The following is a 21,391-nucleotide window of genomic DNA, read 5'->3' on the forward strand; positions in this document are numbered from 1 at the left end:
AGGTCAGCAGACCTGCCAGAGAACCAGGTCAGCAGACCTGCTGTAGAGCCAGAGACCCAGGTCAGCAGAGCAGCCGTAGAGCCAGAGAACCAGGTCAGCAGAGCTGCCGTAGAGCCAGAGAACCAGGTCAGCAGAGCAGCTCTAGAGCTAGAGAATCAGGTCAGCAGAGCTGCCGTAGAACCAGAGAATCAGGTCAGCAGAGCTGCCGTAGAGCCAGAGAACCAGGTCAGCAGAGCAGCTCTAGAGCCAGAGAACCAGGTCAGCAGAGCTGCCATAGAGCTAAAGAACCTAGTCAAAAGAGCTACTCTAGAGACCGAGTACCAGATCAGTAGAGCTGTTGTAGAGCCAGAGAACCAGGTCAGCAGAGCTTCCCTAGAGCCAGAGAACCAAGTCAGCGGAGCTACTGTAAAGCCTGAAACCCAAGTCAACAGAGCCACTGTAGTGCTATAGAATCAGGTCAGGAGAGCCGCTCTAGAGCCAGAGAACCGGGTCAGCAGAGCCTTTCTAGAGCCAGAGAACTGGGTCCGTGGAGGCGCTCTAGAGCCAGAGAACCAGGTCAGCAGAGCCTCTCTAGAGCCAGCGAACCAGGTCGGCAAGCTGCTGTAAAGCCTGAGAACCAGGTCAGCAGAGCCGCTGTAGAGCTAGAGAACCAGGTCAGCAGAACCGCTGTAGAGCCAAGGAACCAGGTCAGCAGAGATGCTCTAGAGCCAGAGAACCGGGTCAGTAGAGCTGCTGTAGAGCCAGAAAACCAGGTCAGCAGAGCAGCTGTAGAGACTGAGAACCGGGTCAGCAGAGCCGTTGCAGAGCCAGAGAACTGGGTCAGCAAAGCTGTTGTAGAGCCAGAGAACCACGTCAGCAGAGCTGCTCCAGAGCCAGAGAACCAGGTCAGCAGAGCTGCTCCAGAGTCAGATAACCAGGTCAGCAGAGCTGCTCCAGAGTCAGATAACCAGGTCAGCAGAGCTGCTCCAGAGCCAGATAACCAGGTCAGCAGAGCTGCTCCAGAGCCAGATAACCAGGTCAGCAGAGCTGCTCCAGAGCCAGATAACTAGGTCAGTAGAGCTGTTCTAGAGCCAAAGTACCAGGTCAGCAAGGCCGCTCTATAGCCAGAGAACAAGGTCAGCGGAGCCGCTCAAGAGCCAGGTCAGCAGAGCCGCTGTAGAGGCAGTGAACCAAGTCTGCAGAGCCTGAGATTCAGGTTATCAGAGTTGCTCTAGAGCCAGAGAACCAGGTCAGCAGAACTGCTGTAGTGCCCGAGACCGAGGTCGGCAGAGCTGCTCTAGAGATAGAGAACCAGGCCAGCGGAGCCATTCTAGAGCCAGAGAACCAGGTCAGCAGAGCCGCCCTAGAGCCAGAGAACCAGGTCAGCAGAGCTGCCCTAGAGCCAGAGAACCAGGTCAGCAGAGCCGCCCTAGAGCCAGATAACTGGGACAGCAGAGCTGTTTTAAAGCCTGAGATCCAGGTCAGCAGAGCTGCGCTAGATACAGAGAATCAGGTCAGCAGAGCTGCTCTAGAGCTGGAAAACCAGGTCAGCAGAGCTGCTCTAGAGCTGGAGAACCAGGTCAGCAGGGCTGCTCTAGAGCTGGAGAACCAGGTCAGCAGAGCTGCTCTAGAGCCGGAGAGCCAGGTCCGCAGAGCTGCTCTAGAGCCGGAGAGTCAGGTCAGCAGAACTGCTCTAGAGCCAGGGAACCAGGTCAGCAGAGCTGCCGTAGAGCTAGAGAACCAGGTCAGCAGAGCTGCCCAAGAGCCTAAGAGCCAGTTCAGCAGAGCTGCTGTAAAACCAGAGAACCAGAGTAGCAGAGCTGTTGTAGAGCCAGAGAACCAGGTCAGCGGAGCTGCTATTGAGCCAGAGAACCAGGTCAGCAGAGCCGCTGTAGTGCCAGACAACTGGGACAGCAGAGCTGTTTTAAAGCCTGAGATCCAGGTCAGCAGAGCTGCGCTAGATACAGAGAACCAGGTCAACAGAGCTGCTCTAGAGCCGGGGAGCCAGGTCAGCAGAGCTGCCATAGAGCCAGAGAACCAGGTCAGCAGAGCTGCTCTAGAGCCGGAGAACCAGGTCAGCAGAGCTGCCATAGAGCCAGAGAACCAGGTCAGCAGAGCTGCCGTAGAGCCAGAGAACCAGGTCAGCAGAGCTGCCGTAGAGCCAGAGAACCAGGTCAGCAGAGCTGCCGTAGAGCCAGAGAACCAGATCAGCAGAGCTGCCGTAGAGCCAGAGAACCAGGTCAGCAGAGCTGCCCTAGAGCCAGAGAACCAGGTCAGCAGAGCCGCCCTAGAGCCAGATAACTGGGACAGCAGAGCTGTTTTAAAGCCTGAGATCCAGGTCAGCAGAGCTGCGCTAGATACAGAGAATCAGGTCAGCAGAACTGCTCTAGAGCCAGGGAACCAGGTCAGCAGAGCTGCAGTAGAGCCAGGGAACCAGGTCAGCAGAGCTGCCCAAGAGCCTAAGAGCAAGTTCAGCAGAGCTGCTGTAAAACCAGAGAACCAGAGTAGCAGAGCTGTTGTAGAGCCAGAGAACCAGGTCAGCGGAGCTGCTATTGAGCCAGAGAACCAGGTCAGCAGAGCCGCTGTAGTGCCAGACAACTGGGACAGCAGAGCTGTTTTAAAGCCTGAGATCAAGGTCAGCAGAGCTGCGCTAGATACAGAGAACCAGGTCAACAGAGCTGCTCTAGAGCCGGGGAGCCAGGTCAGCAGAGCTGCCATAGAGCCAGAGAACCAGGTCAGCGGAGCTGCTCTAGAGCCGGAGAACCAGGTCAGCAGAGCTGCTCTAGAGCCGTAGAACCAGGTCAGCAGAGCTGCTCTAGAGCCGTAGAACCAGGTCAGCAGAGCTGCCGTAGAGCCAGAGAACCAGGTCAGCAGAGCTGCCGTTGAGCCAGAGAACCAGGTCAGCAGAGCTGCCGTAGAGCCAGAGAACCAGGTCAGCAGAGCTGCCGTGAGCCAGAGAACCAGGTCAGCAGAGCTGCCGTGAGCCAGAGAACCAGGTCAGCAAAGCTGCCGTAGAGCCAGAGAACCAGGTCAGCAGAGCTGCCGTAGAGCCAGAGAACCAGGTCAGCAGAGCTGCCGTAGAGCCAGAGAACCAGGTCAGCAGAGCTGCCGTAGAGCCAGAGAACCAGGTCAGCAGAGCAGCTCTAGAGACAGAGAATCAGGTGAGCAGAGCTGCCGTAGAACCAGAGACCCAGGTCAGCAGAGCTGCCATAGGCCAAAGAACCAGGTCAGCAGTCCTGCTCTAGAGTTAGAGAACTAGGTCAGCAGAGGTGCTGTAGAACCAGAGAACCAGGTCAGTAGAACCGGAGAACCAGGTCAGCAGAGCTGCTCCAGAGCCGGAGAACCAGGTCAGAAGAGCTGCCGTAGAGTCAGGGAACCAGGTCAGCAGAGCTTCCCAAGAGCCTAATAACCAGTTCAGCAGAGCTGCTGTAGAACTAGAGAACGAGGTTAGCAGAGCTGTTGTAGAGCCAGAGAACCAGGTCAGCAGAGCTGCTCTAGAGCCGAAGAACCAGGTCAGCAGAGCTGCCATAGAGCCAGAGAACCTGGTCAGCAGAGCTGCCATAGAGCCGTAGAACCAGGTCAGCAGAGGTGCTCTACAGCCGGAGATCCAGGTCAGCCGAGCTGCCGTAGAGCCAGAGAACCAGGTCAGGAGAGCTGCCGTGGAGTCTGAGAACCAGGTCAGCAGAACTGCCCGAGAACCAGGTCAGCAGAGCTGCTCTAGAGCCAGAGAACCAGGTCAGCAGAGCTGTTCTAGAGCCAGAGAACCAGGTCAGAGCTGCTCTATAGCCAGAGATCCAGGACAGCAGAGCTGCCCTAGAGCCAGAGAACAAGGTCAGCAGAGCTTCCCTAGAGCCAGAGAACCAAGTCAGCAGAGCTGCCCTAGAGCCAGAAAACCAGGTCAGCAGAGCCGCTCTAGATCCAAAGAACCAGGTCAGTAGAGCTGATGTAAGCCAGAGAACCAGGTCAGCAGAGCTGCTGTAGAGCCAGAGAACCAGTTCAGCAGAGCTGCTGTAGAGCCAGAGAACCAGGTCAGCAGAGCTGCAGTAGAGGTAGAGAACCAGGTCAGCAGAGCTGCTGTGGAGCCTGAGAACCAGGTCAGCAGAGCTGCTGTAGAGCCTGAGAACCAGGTCAGCAGAGCTGCTGTAGAGCCAGAGAACCAGGTCAGCAGAGCTGCTGTAGCGCCAGAAAACGAGGTCCGCAGAGCCGTTCTAAAGCCTGAGACCCAAGTCAACAGAGCCACTGTAGAGCTATAGAACCAGGTCTGGAGAGCCGCTCTAGAGCCAGAGAACCGGGTCGGCAGAACCTTTCTAGAGCCAGATAACCAGACCAGCAGAGCTGCTCTAGAGCCAGCGAACCACGTCAGCAGAACTGCTGTAGAGCCAAGAAACCAGGTCAGCAGAACTGCTGTAGAGCCAAGAAACCAGGTCAGCAGAACCGCTGTAGAGCCACGAAACCAGGTCAGCAGAGCTGTTGTAGAGTCGGAGAACCAGGTCAGCAGAGCTGCTGTAGAGCCTGAGAACCAGGTCAGGAGAGCTGCTGTAGAGCCAGAGAACCAGGTCAGCAGAACTGCTGTAGAGCCTGAGAACGAGGTCAGCAGAGCTGCTCTATGGCCTGAGAGTCAGGTCAGCAGAGCCGCCCTAGAGCCAGACAACCGGGACAGCAGAGCTGCTGTAGAACCAGAGAACCAGGTCACCAGAGCCGCTCTAGAGCCAAAGAACCAGGTCAGCAGAGCCGCCCTAGAGCCGGAGAACCGGGACTGCAGAGCTGATCTAGAGCCAGGAAACCAGGTCAGCGGAGCTGCTCTAGAGCCGGAGAACCAGGCCAGCAGAGCTGCTCTAGAGCCGGAGAACCAGGCCAGCAGAGCTGCCATATAGCCAGAGAACCAGGCCAGCAGAGCTGCCATAGAGCCAGAGGACCAGGTCAGCAGAGCTCCCATAGAGCCAGAGAACCAGGTCAGCAGAGCTCCCATAGAGCCAGAGAACCAGGTCAGCAGAGCTGCTCTAGAGCCAGAGAACCAGTTCAGCAGAGCCAGAGAACCAGGTCAGCAGAGCTGCTCTAGAGCCAGAGAACCAGTTCAGCAGAGCTAGAGAACCAGGTCATCAGAGCCACTCTAGAGCCTGAGAACCAGGTTGCAGAGCCGCTGTAGGGGCGTAGAACAAGGTCAGCAGAGCTGCTGTAGAGCCGTAGTATCAGGTCAGCTGAGCTTGAAAAATATATTGCTTTATTATTTTGTCATGTATAAATGACAAAATGTATTGTCTAGAACTTTCTGTCTGTTATGTTTGTTGGTACACATTAGCTATCATAAGTCTTTGTAATCACTCCTATGTGATTTTTTTGTGTTCTTTTTTTATGTATGCAATTAAGTTTTTTAGTGGTATATGAATTGGATGTCATTTTCAGTGTAATTAATTTTATAGCATGTTTTAATCCTATTTAGTGACAATTTATAATAAAGCAATATATTTTTCAGTATACATCTGACAGTTGTGTAGGAGTATTTTTAACCTTGCATGACTTAACATATGGGTTATACGTATCTGTACTGGGATTCTTGAGACCCAGTACTTGCACATATTTCAACCAAGGGATTTTCAATTCTACTTGTTAAGAGTACCCTATTCCCCTTGTCTGGTCAAAGGGGTCCCTCTCATTTCTTTCATAGTTTTGATACGATTCAGTAAGAGAACCGAAAATATATGTGAAGGTGTTGGGTTACACAATGAAAAACCTAGAAATAGTCATAAAGCCAGTTGCATTTTTGTAAGCTAATTTTGATATGGGCAATTAATTGGTTGAGAAGGGACACATACATTCTTGTGACTATGTTTTTTCTTGGTTCGTAGGTACCTTCAGAGAATTGTTGCCCATCCTACCTTATTACAAGATCCAGATGTGAGAGAGTTTTTGGAAAAAGAGGAGGTTAGTATTGATCTTGCAGTATTTGTGTACTGATGGTCATTTACCCAGTGTGTGGATAAAGTAAACTGTAATTTTGGAAAAATATGCAGGTAGATCTTAATATCTGATAGAAACACTTTAGTGATAGATTCCTTACAGTAGAATTATCCCCAGGTGTCAGACTGGATCCGAAAAGTTTTCGTCAGCAGTACCCCTGTGCGTCGGAAGGTGGCGTCGGTCTTCTCCGCTTCCGGCGGGATGATGTCGCGGCAGGTACTTAGACACCGCCCTCGCGTGCTGCTGTCAGTTTTCCTATTCTGCGCCAGCAAGTGCAGATCCGGGAAGGCCAAATACCCCCAGTCACTTTTTGACTGAGTTTTATTGTCTCCATTTTTCTAGTCTATCGACACCTGGTGCTAAGTAGGGATGCTCGGTTTTAAGTCCTGCATAGCCTGTCGCTGCATGATGCCGGTGGCAGACCCCCATGACGTGTCTCTACTGCCTGGAGCACGACCATGATATGACCCCTGGTCGTGCTCTGACTGTCTGGCCATGGCGCCGAAGACTTTGCCGGAGCGGTCCTGAAAGTTGCTAGAAGCTCGGCAGGCTGCCTCGTTCCTAGTCCCGGTTGAGGAGGAAGTCGAGGGACCAGTCGCGGAGCCACCATCACCATTTTCCGGGTTCCAAGTCCTCGTGCTCAAGTAAGTCGAGGCACTCGAAAAAGAAGTCGAAGAAGCAACATTGTTCTCCGACTTCCCCTCGCTGGTTGCGTGACGCGGCTGAGGGTGCTGGCAGTACTGCGCTGCAGTTGACCCGGCCTACCATCCCCTTTCCGGCCGGCGCCGCAGACGACTTGTGTTGCAGGAACCATTTGGATCCAGGCCTGGATCCCGGTCAATGCCGGTTGACCTCACGACTCCTTCTCCGGCGTCGACTCCCCCGGTACTGCCTGTGACGTCATCCAGTCCCTCGGACGCAGTGGGCCCCTGTTTCAGCCCCGAACTGAACACTGCGCTGGTCTGGCTCCGTTCGACGCAGATTCCGACACTGATGGGGGATTTCTATCCCTATGTTCAGCCTTCATCTTTTCAACCTGTTCCTCAGGCCATAGAGGAAGGGGAGAACAAGGAAGGAGTCTAAGGACCCGCTCACACAGCGTTGAGTTGGATCGGGACTGGGCAGAAGAGTTGGGGGATGCTAGTGGTCTTGACCAATCGCCTGACCTTGGCTTCCTGGCTCCTCCTTCTGTGGCTTCGGTGGAGGAAGCGACCTATAGTGTGGTTTTGTGTAGGGCAGCCGAGGCCCTTGACTTCGAACTCCCTATGGTGGCCCTGAGGACTAACCTCCCCACTGAGGTGCTCCAGCCGGCAGTAAGCTCTTCAGAGCCTCTTTTGCCATTCAATGAAGCACTCACTGACGTTCTTATGGGCACTTGGTCCAGGCCCACCACAGGGGCTCCTGTGGATAGGAACGTGGCCAGACGATACCTCCCGGCTCCGGGCGACGCTGTTTTCTGTCCACCCAACCCACCCCGAGAGTCTGGTTATCCAGGTCTCTCCTTCCCAGAGCGCATTCCTCTCCGCCCCTCCTGATAGGGAATCCAAGAAGCGGGAACAGTTTCGTAATAAACTGCTTTCATCTGCCAGATTAGCGCTGCGGTAGGTGAACACTGCATGCCTCTTGGGCCGTTATTCCCACTCTGTTTGGGATATGGTTGCGTGAGTACTGCCTGAGTGTCCGGAGGAGGCCCGGACAGTGCTCTCCCAGGCTGTTGCTGAGGGGAGGGATGCAGCCAAGTACATCATACGGTGTTGATTGGACACCGCAGACTCGCTAGACAGAGCAATTTCCACGACGTTAGTGCTCATGCCTGGCTGCGATCCACTGGCTTTTCGGGGGCTGTCCAAAACACCCTTATGGACATGCCCTTGATGGCCGTCGCCTTTTTGGCAACAAAGCAGATCATGCGCTGTAGTGCTTTAAGGACTCCCGGGCTACAGCCAAGTCCTTGGGCCTTTCCACCACCCGCACGGCCACTTCGGCCTTTCCTCCCTTTCATGGCCACGGAATGGTCGCCTGACATTTTCGTTCAGCCACAAGCCGCCCCACCAACCTCGAGGCGGACGTGGGTCAGTCCACCTCCACCCCCGCAGCATCTTCCTCAACTCCTTCCTAGTCCGAGCTTGCAGGCCCATCTAACGCCAGTGGGTGGCAGGATTCGCCATCACCTTCCCCATTGGAGCACCATCACTTCGGACAGGTGTGTGCTGCAAATTGTCCAAAGGAGCTACTCCTTATCCTTTCAGACTACCCCTCCAGCCATGCCACCCCAATACCACCGAATGTCGGGGGATCATCTGCAACTTCTACAAGAAGAAGTTACGGCCCTCTTGACCAAGGGGGCCATCAAGCACATTCCTATGCCAGAAGTAGGTCGTAGTTGCTATTTCCACTACTTTCTGATACCCAAGAAGGACACGGGGTTAGCGCCCTATCTTGGACCTCAGGAACATCAGCCGCTTCCTCCGGAATGAGAAGTTCAATATTTTGACGCTGTCTCAGGTCTTACCTGCTCTCGACATTGGAGACTGGATTGTAGCGTTGGACTTCCAGGATTCATATTTCCACATCCTCGGCCCACCGGTGTTAGCTGCGGTTCACGGTAGCCCACGAGTATTTTCAGTTCACCGTGCTCCCCTTTGGTCTTACCAGTGCCCCTCGGGTGTTCACGAAAGTGATGGCGGTGGTCACAGCCCATCTGCGCAGATCAGGGGTTCCAGTCTTCCCCAATCTCGACAACTGGTTGTTGAAGGCGGGCTCACCCCAGACCGTCGACTCCCACTTCCAGACTATGGCCGACCTCCTGCATTTGCTGAAGTCGCACCTGATTCCCTCCCAGAAGCACCCTTTCTGAACTCAACGCATTTTTGGGTTTAACCTCCCAAGCAGCTAGTCTGGGATATTCAGGCTATGATTCAGATCTTTCAGCTTGTATCCTGGGTTTCCGTCAGGATGACCCTCCGGCTTCTGGGCCTGATGGCCTCCTGCATCCTTTTGGTAGATCATGCCAGATGGCATATATGGGTTCTGCAGTGGGACCTGAAGTCCCAGTGGGCATAGCATCAGGGCAACCGGTCCGATCAAGTCCAGATCTCAGAGGGCATTGCACGACAATTGCAGTGTTATGTTGTGTTATATTTACTTTTGTATAGCGCGCGGCTACTCAAAAAGAGTGTCCCGGCGCTTTAAGTAAGGAGAGCTACCGCACAATAACATAACACAGTTAAAAGAAGACAAAAGGCAGAGAGGGCAAACAGCAAAGCGGCCTACTGGGTAAACAACCAGGTTTTGAGACCGCTTCTAAAAGCAAGTAGGCTGGTGGCTCCCCGAAGTGTGAGCGGCAGAGCGTTCCACAACTGTGGCGCCAGTAGTCCAAAGGAGCGACCTCCCAGGCGAGCTCTCTTCACTCGCGGGACAACCGCCAAGAGCAGGGATTCTGACCTCAGAGAACGAGCCGGATGGTAAAAGGCAAGTCTCTTTTGGAGGTACTTTGCTCCCACCGCATGGAGAGCCCTAAAGGCCAACGTCAAAGCCTTAAAGGCGATCCGTTTGCGGATTGGAAGCCAATGCAACGTCTGCAACAAGCCCGCTGCACTGGCACGTCTGTTCAGACCAAAGATCGCCCTCGCGGCAGCATTCTGCATGACTTGAAGCCGCTGTAGCAGATACTCTGGCAGGCCCAGGTAAAGAACGTTCGCGTAATCTAACCTAGAGCCGATCAGGGCCTGCACAGTCAGCTTCCTATGCTCCTCAGACAAAAGGGGAAGAAACCTCCGCAGCATCCTAAGGAGGCCGAAGCAGGTGCCCGACACACCAAGGATCTGGAATTACAACGTTAGCCCCTTGTCCATCTTGACCCCCAAGTTCTTAGCAGTTTGGGATGAACAAGAAGGAGGGAACATATTGATGGGCCACCAAGCCTGCCAGTCTGGCTCCGTATCGCACCCAAAGAAGAGTACCTCGGACTTATCGGAATTGCACTTGAGGCTGTTCAGTTGGAACCATTGAAAAACAGCCCCAAGGCAATCCCGGATACTCTCCCCATCAAAGTCTCCTCCTCTCTTACACGAGAAGAGGAGCTGGGTGTTGTCTGCATAGGATACGATCTGGGCCCCAAACGACTCCGCCAGCGCCGCCAAAGGGGTCATGAAGATGTTAAAAAGGGTCGGGCTCAGAATAGAGCCCTCTGGGACCCCAAATCCCAGAGGCGGCATCACGGCGGAATCTGGCGAGGCCCAGACCGTTTGCCGGCGGCCAGCTAGAAAGGAGGAAAACCAGCTGATCACCGTCCCCCGCAGTCCTATCTCATAGAGTCTTGCGAGAAGGCCATCGTGTGGGACGGTGTCGAAAGCCGCCGACAAATCCAGCATCACCAGCATGGCTTTGCCCCCAGTGTCCAGAACCCCTTTAATGGTTTCTGAAACCTCTAGGAGCGCGGTCTCTGTGCTGAGATTTGGACGAAAACCCGACTGGGAGGCGTGCAGAATCTCATTTGTCTCTAGAAAATTGGAGAGCACTGACTGAACATGCTTTTCCACAATTTTCGTGAGAGCCGGCAGCAGAGAGATAGGCCTAAGGTTGACTGGGGCCTTCGGATCCAGACCTGGCTTCTTAAGCAGAGGGATGACCATTGCCTGCTTCCAGGCCTGCGGAACCACTCCCTGGCTCAACGAGAGATTCAAGAGCGGGTTCGCCAGCGGATTAATCACCTCCGCAATTTTCGCCAGAAATTTAGCCGGGCAAGGGTCCCGAGGCGAGCCCGATTTGAGATTGCCCATGAGTGCTAAAGAGGCAGGGGCAGAGATAGGTGGAAACACGTCCAACGTCACACCTGGCGAGGCCAGAGGGGACAAGTAAGCCTCAGGTGTACTCTGCCCCGCAGGTGCCACCGATGGAACAGAGTCCTGTATAAGTTTGATCTTGCTAGTGAAAAAGTTAGCAAGGTCCGAAGCCCAGGAATCAGATGGTCTTTCATCAGAGATATTGGTCCGTGGAGATATAAATTCTCTCACTATAGAGAAAATCTCCTTACAGGAGTTGGAGGCGGCTTCTATCCTCCCTGCCAGGTAGGCTTTTTTTCCCAGGCGGATGTCCCGGTGATAGGCCTTAACCGCCGTCTTATAGGTCAGCTTGGCCGCAGTATCGTATTGTGCCCGCCAGGCTCTTTCGGCCACCTTACACTGCTGCTGCGTAGCCGACAGTGCTGCGGTGAACCAAGGAGCGGAGACCCGTTTCGGAGTCAAGCGGGGGGCCAACACCGGGGCAAGATCGTTTAGCCTGTCTAAAAGCCATACTTGCAAGGACCCCAGATCCTTCTCCAGGTCGCCTGAGAGGGGGCAGGGGTGATCCAGGGCGGCCTGGGCCAGCATCGCAGGGGTCACTCGATGGTAAGCCCTATGGACTCGACCCTGCTGCTGTGGCAGAGCAACAGCCGATTTAACTGTGCCTTTGATCGAAAATTTAGCAAGCAAATGGTCTGACCATAGTACCGGGATGATCTCAATCACCTCAAGAGGGGATGACGAGAAAACCTGGTCAAGAGTGTGCCCCTTGTCATGCGTGGGCCCCTGAAGATAAGGGATCAGCCCCAGCGGGGCCATAGCCTCAGAAAGTTTGATAGCGGCTGGGTCCGACGGATCATCCATCCGGAAGTTGAAATCCCCGGCCACAATACAATGTTCCGCTTTCAGGGCCAGTCCCGGCAAGACGGAGTCGAGATCTTCAAAAAACGTTCCAGGTGGGCCAGGTGGTCTGTAAACCAGTAATCCCTTAACAGTGGTGGCTCACAAATCGCGATTGGGTGAATGGCAGATCCCTCACCCTTCCCCAACTGGAGCATACAGTGGTGTCGGATGCGTCCCTCCTGGTATGGGGTTGCCACATGGGAGAGGCGCGATTTGAGGACTCTAGTCTCCAGCGGAGTCTGGGCTCCACATCAACCTTTTGGAGCTTCGGGCACTCTGACTTGCACTAAAGGCATTCCTTCCCTGTGTCTGGGGAAGTGTGGTGAAGGTGTTCACTGCCAACACCTCCGCAATGTGGTACTGCAACCAACAGGGTGGGTTATGGTCGTAGACTGTCAGGAGGCTCTGCCCCTCTGAACATGCCTGGAACATCAGGGCATTTCCTTGGTGGTTTGACACCTGACAGGTTCTCTGAACGCCAGGGCGGACAAACTCATCAGCCGGTGCATGATGGATCACGAATGGCGCCTGCACTCGGACGTGGCGCAAGGTCTCTTTCAGCAGTGGGGACGGCCTTGGTTAGATCTATTCGCCACCGAAGAGAATGCGTGTTGGAATTTCCAAGGCGGCACTCGCTCAGCGACGCTTTTCGTCACAAGTGGAGTTGTGGTCTGTTGTATGCCATTCCGCCTATACCACTTCTGCCCAGAGTGCTGCAGAAAATCAGGTGCGACCAGGCCCAAATCATCCTTGTTGCTCCCAAATGGGCACAAAGATACTGGTATCCCGAACAACTCAGCATGGCCATCGATCCCGCGAGCCAACTGCCTCTTCGGGAGGATCTTCTGTCGCAGCAGCAGGGGGCGGTCCTCCACCTGTCCAGCCTCCACCTCCATGAGATTGAGCGGTCACAGTTGACAGTTTTCGCCCTTTCTCCCGAAGTCTGTGATGTCTTCTTGGCAGCCAGGCGTCCCTCCACTAAAATGGTATACGCCTGCAGGTGGAACAAATTTGTGGCATGGTGCACAGCAAAGGGTGTGGATCCTCTTTCTTCCCATCTTTTAGAGCTTCTTCTGTTCCTTCTTTCCTTGGCCCAGCAGGGCTCTGCTCTGGGCACTATCAAGGGCTATCTTTCGGCCATCTCAGCCTTGTTTTTTTTTTTTTTTGAAAACCTTTATTTAACATTTGCAATCAAATATAGACACGGGCCTACAACCCCCCAGGGCTGGCCGCTAAGCATTTCAGTACGTTATTACAATCCAACTTCAGACCCAGCCTCCCTGGGGAGCATATGAACTCCATCCACAAAGCACATCGGTTGCAAAGGCAGTTCAATTCGGAAACAGGATAAGAGGTTTTCATTTTACATATAATAAGTTGAAAGGATCAGGTGTCATACAGTGTCTCGGATCACAAAAGGGGTCGAGCAAAAGAACAACGTGTCCAAAATAAGTTCGCTATCATGTAGGTCAGCGGCGTTTAGACATACGACATCAGGATAAGTAGCACATTATTATTCGTCCACACCATCATTATTGTCCGCCCCTCAGCACCAAAACCTCAGAAAAGTCAAGGTACTGATTTAGAAACAAGGATGTAAGAAAAGCCGAACCCACTACACGAACCCGGAAACGGAAAAGGAAGAAAAGGCGAGAAAGGAGAAGGAAGAAAAGAGGCCATAGAACAAAAATAAAAACGAAACACCCACCCCCACACCCCCCCACCCTGCACCCCTGCTGATGACTACGGCCACCCCCCTCACAGCGTGCCTGTCGCCCAGTAATCAGAACCCGAAATATAGTAGAAAGGGAAAGAAAGAAAAAGGCAAAGAACCCCACACAATGAGGGAAATCGGAGGAGGGTATAATTCTACGGGCTCCCGGTCTCCTTCCCCCGTCGTAGCCAGCCCCGCCCCGGACTCCGTTAGGTCAATAAAAACAATCCCGTTAACATAATGCCACAATAAGAGACTCGGAGAAGAATCTCAACCCTGGCCCTGTCAATCAAATGCACTAAAGTCATCAATTAAGGAAAGCACTTCCCACAAAATACTGCCAAAGTCTAACGAACAGGAATACACAGATGAGAAAGGAACGGCAGGTCCCGATGTAGATGGCTGGTACCAATGTTGACCCTCCTTGCCTCCGAAGCCAAGCTTTACCCCATCCGCCCTCTTGAAAGACCGGCAGGGGAGGGGAGTCGACACGGTCCGAAACAACAAAGGATAGAAAGTAGAAGGCTCCAAAATGGGGATGACATGGAAATGTTCCGGGGGATACACAATCGGGGGTTCCAACGGTTCCGTGAAGTGACCAGGCACAGTACAGTCAGGTAGAGCCACTTCAATAGGGGCAAACACTGCTTCCAGCGCCGGGTTAAAACACACCTCCGAGACATCTATTAAAAGGCGGGCCGGCCGCCGGGTCGCGGGCGTCGAGTCAGGATCCGGTCTCATGCCTATGAGTCCATCCGTCGCAGACAACAAACTGCAAGTCTGGACTGCAATAGTTCCCTTAAGTGCCATGAGTGCCTCCAGCACCGTACGCAGTGACGGGCCATTTCGAGCCTGTTCCGCTAGAGTCGTTTCGTCCTCCAACATGGTGGAACCCACGGAGAGGCGCCTTCCCCGGGGCAGAGTTAAGCGGAGCAGGAGTAAGCCATGAGGGACTGACGGTCAGCGAATAGTAGTACGCAACGAGGCACCGACCCGGGGGAACGATGATGTGAATACCGGACCCCCGGTCAGGGACCCCCGCGACACAGCACCTTGCGTCACCCGTCACCTCACCTTCTGTAGGGCACCAGGCAGTTAATGGCAACAAAACAATCAAAAAGTCCGAGTGTTCCAGAGACCGGACCCAAACACCTTCAGCAGTCCGTTGTTATTCAACTCGGACCCGGCAGAGCCAGCACTCGAGTCCCCGGCTTCTCTGCTGGGTTAGGCCTCAATGCGACCATCGACGTAGCTCCGTTTCACAACGGCGGAGAAACTCCGGGATTGCACCACTGGAGTGCGGGTCGGATCACACACACAGATCCGGTGCAGGTAATCAGGATGAGCAACAGGATGATAGAGCGAAGAACGGAGGTCAGCGGAGCCGGCAGACTATGCGGCCATCTTGGTTGGAGTCGTAGCTCCTCCCCATCTCAGCCTTGTTAAGGCTTCCTGATCAGCCTCCTCTTTTTAAGTCCCCTGTTGTAAATAGATTCTTGAAAGGCATTACACACATGTTCCCTCCTTTCCCTTCCGTGAAGCCTCAGTGGGACTTGAATCTTTTAATGTAAATGTAAATGTACATGTATTTATATAGCGCAAATCACCGACCCGGTATCTAAGCGCTTGCTTAGGGAACCCGTCCTGATATTCCCCTGTGAGATAACCCCGGCAGGGTATCCCCACGGTGAAAGCCAGGCATCCCACCGCGAGGGGCCGTTGTGGAGATTAAGCAAGCTATTGCCCAGAGTCGCAGAGTGTGAACCCATGAATCGAGTAGACACCGCAGCGAGAATTTTCGAGTCCATGGACATTTTAGGACTCAAGACCCGCCGAGCCGGGAATTGAACCCTGGTCCCGGGCTGACCTCTGCTTCCAGGTCTGCCTCCTCTAACCAGTGAGCCACACTTCTCCACTATCTGATCTATCTCATGTGTGCTCCTTTTGAGCCACTTCACAACTGTCCTCTTCGTCTTCTCACTTTAAAGACTGCTTTCCTGGTTGCCATCACTTCTGCCAGAAGAGGGAGTGAGCTTCAGGCACTTTCTTCTAAACCTCCTTTTCTTTCTGTCCATCCGGACAAAGTTGTCCTAAGAACACATCCGTCTTTTCTACCAAAGGTTGTCACTGCCTTTCACATTGGGCGGACTATCACTTTGCCCACCTTCTTTCCGCCTCAAGTTAAAGTTCAAGTTTAAAATTTGTATAGCGCACTACTCACCCAGAGGGTCTCAAGGCACTTGAGGGAGGGGGGTACTTTACTTACGAATATCCAAGTTTTTAGTTGTTTTCTGAAGGAGAGGTGGTTCTGTGGAAGGCGGAGGTAGGTGGGGAGAGAATTCCAGGTCTTGGCCGCTAAGTAGGAGAAGGATCTTCCCCCCATGGGACATCTTTGGATGCGTGGAATTGCGGCGAGGGCTTGATTGGACGATCGTAGTTGGCGGGTGAAGGTGTAAAAGGACAGGCGCTTGTTGAGGTATTCGGGTTCTAGTTCGTAGAGGGCTTTGTGTGCGTGGGTGAGGAGACGGAACGTTATTCTCTTGTTGATGGGGAGCCAGTGGAGGTCTTTCAGGTGACCGGAAATGTGATCTTGGCGGGGGATGTCTAGGATGAGTCTGGCTGAGGCGTTTTGGATGCGTTGGAGATTTTTTTGAGCATGCGTAGGATGTTGAAGCATGATGATGAGACGGCGTTGATTTGTCTGGTCATCGAGAGGGAGGAGTCCAGGATGAAGCCCAGGTTGCGTGCGTGGTCCGTTGGTATGGGTGCGTTTCCCAGGGCCGGTGGCCACCATGAGTCGTCCCAGGCGGAGGGGGATGAACCTAAGATGAGGACTTCCGTTTTGTCCGAGTTCAGTTTTAAACGGCTGTTCTTCATCCACTCGGCTACTTCTTTCATCCCTTCGTGTAGGTTGGTTTTGGCGGTGTTTGGGTCTTTGGTGAGGGAAAGAATCAGCTGGGTGTCGTCTGCGTAGGAGAGGATGTTGAGGTTGTGTTGGCGCGCGTTGGATGCAAGGGGACTCATGTATACGTTGAAGAGGGTGGGACTGAGTGATGATCCTTGTGGTACGCCGCAGATGACTTTGGTGGCCTCTGATCTAAAAGGGGGGAGGCGGACTCTCTGGGTTCTTCCGGCGAGGAACGAGATGATCCAGTCCAATGCTTTTCCTTGTATTCCGACGTTACTGAGGCGTTGTATAAGGGTGTTATGACAGACTGTGTCGAAGGCTGCGGAGAGGTCAAGTACGATGAGGGCAGCTGTTTCTCCGTTGTCCAGTAGAGTTCGAATGTCGTCTGTTGCTGCGATGAGGGCGGTCTCGGTGCTGTGTTTAGCTCGGAAGCCGGACTGTGAAGGGTTGAGGGATTTGTTGGATTCTAGGAAGACGGCGAGCTGACTGTTGACGGCTTTCTCAATGACTTTGGCAGGGAATGGGAGGAGCGAAATGGGGCGGTAGTTCTTAAGTTCAGTGGGGACTGCTGTGGGTTTCTTCAGGAGGGCGCTGAGTTCGGCATGTTTTCAGCTTTCCGGGAAGGTAGCGGAGTTGAGGGAGCAGTTGATGACGTCTCGGAGATGGGGTGCGATAATGGAGTCTGCTTTGTTGAAAATGTGGTGGGGACATGGGTCGGTTGGCGATCCTGAGTGGATGGAGTTCATCAGGCGGATGGTGTCTTCAGTGGTGATTGGGTTCCAGGCGCAAAGGTTGTTGGAGGGGGGTTTTAGATCGGAGGTGGGTGGGGTGGACTGGCCTCCAAAGCTGTTATGTATGTCGGCGATTTTGTTGTGGAAGAACGAGGCTAGAGAGTCGCAGAGGTCTTGGGAGGGAGTGATGTCGTTGGTGCCGGCGGTGGGGTTGGTAAACACTTTGACTATGTTGAACAGTTCTTTGCTGTTGTGGGCGTTGTTGTCGAGTCGATCCTTGAATGCTCATTTCTTGGTGGATCGGATCAGTTGGTGGTGTTTGCGGGTGGCGTTCTTGAAGGTGGCCAGGTTGTCAGTGGTTGGATTTTTTCGCCAGGCTTTCTCAAGGGTGCGACAGATCTTCTTGGATTTCTTAAGGTCATCATTGAACCAGGGGGCTTTTTTGCTACCTTGCTTGATTTTATGGTTTTTCAAGGGTGCTAATTCTTCAGCGCTGTGGGTGATCCATTGTGTGAGGTTGGTGGCTGCTTGGTTTGGGTCCGATGGTTCAGCAGGAGGGTTTTGGTGAAGCAATGTGAAGAGCTGGTCGGTGGTAATTTTGTTCCAGTTTCTGCGGGGAATTGGTTGTGGGTGGTTGTGGGTCGTAGTCTTTTTGTAGTTGAAGTGAACGCAGCTGTGGTCAGTCCAATGGAGAGCTGTGGTGTGATTGAAGGAGATGTGCTTGCTGGAGGTGAAGATTGGGTTGAGCGTGTGTCCGGCATAGTGGGTGGGGGTGTCAACAAGTTGTTTGAGTCTGAGATTGGCGAGGTTGTCCAGAAGGGTGGTGGTGTTGCTGTCGTTGTTCTTTTCCAGGTGGAAGTTGAGGTCTCCCAGTAGAATGTAGTCCTCGGAGGGGAGGGCGTGTGGGCTGATGAAGTCAGTGATGTCTTCGCTGAATTGTGTGCGGGGTCCTGGTGGCCTGTAGATGAGGGTGCCTCTGAGTGTGGTCTTGGGGTCTGTGTGGATCTGGAAGTGAAGGTGTTCAGCGGCTGCGAAGGTATCGTCGGAGCTGGTCGTGATGCGGATGGTGTTCTTATGGACGATGGCGATGCCTCCTCCTGTTTGGTTGATGCGGTCCTTTCGGATGATCTTGTAGCCGTCCGGGATGGCTATGGCGATGTCGGGCGTTGATGAGGCGTTCATCCAGGTTTCTGTAAGAAAGGCGACGTCCGGCGATGTGGTGTCTAGTAGGTTCCAAAGTTCAATGGCGTGTCTGTGGACCGAGCGGGTGTTGAGCAGGATGCACTTCAGGTGGTTAGTGTTGGAGCTCTGTTTGGAGTTTGTGGATTTGGTGTGGGTTCTGGTGTAGTCGAACTTGCAGGAGTGGCAGGTGAAGGGTCCATGGGTGTGTCCTGGTGCGGCTTGGTAGCAGTTGGGAATCGGCCGGGGATAAGTGCTGAGAGGGTTGCGGCGTCGTACGTTATGCGGGTGGAGTGGATTTTGCGGGGGCCAGGGGGTTTGGCGCTGGGCGCGGTCCAGGCGCGGACGGGCGTACACGGGCTTACCTTTGGCGCGCCTTCGGCGCACATGGGGCGCGTCCGCTGCGCGTGAACGCTGCGCGAAAGTGCATCTGTCATAAGTGGATATTGAAGGGGCGGAGCGAGGGAGTAGCAGCTGGGAGGCGGGAGCGGGGTGGAGAGATCAATCAATCACACTTATAGAGCGCGCTACATACCCGTAGGGTCTCAAGGCGCTGGGGGAGGGGGGGTGCCGCTACTGCTCGAACAGCCAGGTCTTCAGCTTCTTCCTGAAGGAGAGGTGGTCTTGGGTCAGGCGCAGGTCGGCCGGGAGGGAGTTCCATGTCTTGGCGGCCAGGTAGGAGAAGGACCTTCCTCCTGTAGTCGCTCTTCGGATGCGGGGGACGGCGGCGAGGGCGTGGTTGGCTGATCGGAGGTGGCGTTTGGGAGCGTAGAAGTTGATGCGGCTGTTGAGGTAGCTCGGGCCTTGGTCGTGTAGGGCTTTGTGTGCGTGGGTGAGGAGGCGGAAGGTGATTCTTTTGTTGACGGGGAGCCAGTGAAGGTCTCTCAGATGTCCGGAGATGTGGCTGGTTCGTGGGATGTCGAGGATGAGTCTGGCTGAGGCGTTCTGGATCCGCTGGAGTCTCTTCTGGAGCTTGGCAGTGGTACCGGCGTAGAGGGCGTTGCTGTAGTCCAGTCGGCTGGTGACGAGGGCCTGGGTGACGGTCTTCCTGGTCTCGGTGGGGATCCACCAGAAGATCTTCCGTAGCATGCGTAGGATGTTGAAGCACGCCGAGGAGACGTTGACTTGCCTGGTCATGGAGAGGGAGGAGTCCAGGATGAAGCCCAGGTTGCGTGCATGGTCTGTCGGTTTGGGTGCGGTGCCCAGGGCGGGAGGCCACCAGGAGTCGTCCCAGGCGGAGGGTGAAGAGCCCAGGATGAGGACCTCCGTCTTGTCAGAGTTCAGTTTCAGGCAGCTGGTCGTCATCCACTCGGCTACCTCTTTCATCCCTTCGTGTAGGTTGGCTCTGGCGGTGGCGGGGTCGTTGGTCAGGGAGAGGATCAGCTGGGTGTCGTCGGCGTAGGAGATTATGCTGAGGTTGTGTTGGCGTGCGATGGCCGCGAGGGGGCTCATGTAGACGTTGAAGAGGGTGGGGCTCAGAGAGGATCCTTGAGGGACGCCGCAGATGACTTCGGAGGCCTCTGACTTGTACGGTGGTAGGCGGACTCTCTGAGTTCTTCCGTCGAGGAAGGAGATGGGCTAGGAGGCACAAAAACAACAAAATGGCAGCAGAAAACAAAAGCGAAACAGGACGAGATTGGGGCACAATGAGGAGTATAGCTATGGGCAGTGGCACTGGCACAATCAGTCACTAATTAATTTACCAATTAATGCGAGCAATGCAATGGTAGTAATGGGCAATAGAGCGCTACGATGATAGTCAGGCACAACAATTTTTAAAGGCAATGCGAGCACAGCGCTATGATAATAGTCAAGCACAACAACTTTTAAGGCAATGCGAGCACAGCGCTATGATAATAGTCAAGCACAACAGTTTTTAAAGGTAATGCGAGCACAGCGTTACTATGATAATCAAGCACTAAGTCAAGCACAACAGCTTTTAAAGGCAATGTGAGCACAGCGCTACTATGATAATCAGGCACAAAAGCTATGAGAAGCAATGCAGCAGTGAGCAATTTATCGCTACGATACTCTAGTGGCCAGGGAGCATGTGGACCCAAAACGTTCGCTCTCATTCTATCTAAACTGCACACGACAGTTCCGGGTGTATGATCAGCTCTTTGTTGGCTATGTGGGCGCCAAGAAAGGTCGGGCCGTGCCCAAGTGGACCATCTCCCGGTGGGTTGTTCTGTGCAACAAAGCATGCTACTCTTTGGCTAGAAAGGAGCCTCCAGTGGGGCTACGCGCCCATTCTACAAGGGCGACAGCCGCCACTACTGCTTTGGGACGGGGAGTTCCCTTGCATGACATCTGTCGGGCAGCTATGTGGGCCTCGCTGCACACGGCTATCCAGTCAATAGTGCTTGGTAAACAAGTCCGGAGAGACGGCTGATCTTGGTTCGCACACCCACCACCAGAGTTGGTATTGCTGGGGTATCTATTCTACGGTTAGGAATCTATCACAAACTTGTTTCTTTCAGATGCACAAGTTATTTACCTTCGGTAACAATATATCTGTAAGAAACATTAGTTAGTGATAGATTCCTTACCGCCCCACCCATCCTCCCAGTTTCTGATTTCTAGGGTTAAGGTCATCCCTTTCAGGGCCCTAGTTTAATTATACCAGTGGTCAGTTTCTTGCAAGGCTCAGCGTTCCTGGTGCGGAAAGTCGTGTACAGAACTGACATCGGTGTGCGAGGGCGGCGTCTAAGTACCTGCTGCAACGTCATCCCGGCGACCACGACGCAGACGACGGAGGTGGAGTAGACGACACCACCTTCTGATGCGCAGGGATACTGCTGACAAACTTTCCGGATGCAAGGCACATGGATTCATATTTATCCCAATCTAAAACTGTTGTTCACTACAATGATTGTCTGTTCTCCTGGTGTTGACTTATTTGTCTGTTTTTGTAAATATTTCATGGTAAAACTTTGAGTGCTCAATTTAATTATATTTCACCTTTCGATTATGTGTAGGAGTGTACTGAAAGTATTGGTGGAAATGTGACAGTAATGTTCTTTACAAGGCCCGTCTGTACAATTCTCATTTCAGTGCCCACTGTTGTGTCAACGTGGCTCCTGGACATGGTTTCTATAAGCTGTGCTATTTTATGATCTCCCATCCTGAGTTCATCTGGGTTTGCTTCTATTGCTTCTTTCTTGCCTTATGGCTTTCAGATACACCTTGGTTTCGTCTCCCTAAATCAGTGGTTCCTAACCTGTGGTACGGGGAC

At 53.6% G+C, this 21,391-nt stretch overlaps 1 protein-coding gene across 1 annotated transcript in view; it reads left to right on the forward strand.

Moving 5' to 3' along the window:
- Positions 1-21,391, forward strand: part of SNX1 (sorting nexin 1) — a 672,004-nt gene that overhangs the window by 293,839 nt on the left and 356,774 nt on the right. The window contains exon 8 of the mRNA XM_086959205.1: positions 5,826-5,901. Within this exon, the coding sequence (XP_086815331.1) occupies positions 5,826-5,901 (76 nt within the window). The remainder of the gene's footprint in view (positions 1-5,825; positions 5,902-21,391) is intronic.

Source organism: Lissotriton vulgaris, chromosome 2_2, assembly GCF_964263255.1.
Source record: "Lissotriton vulgaris chromosome 2_2, aLisVul1.2, whole genome shotgun sequence".
NCBI classification, from domain to species: Eukaryota; Metazoa; Chordata; class Amphibia; order Caudata; family Salamandridae; genus Lissotriton; species Lissotriton vulgaris.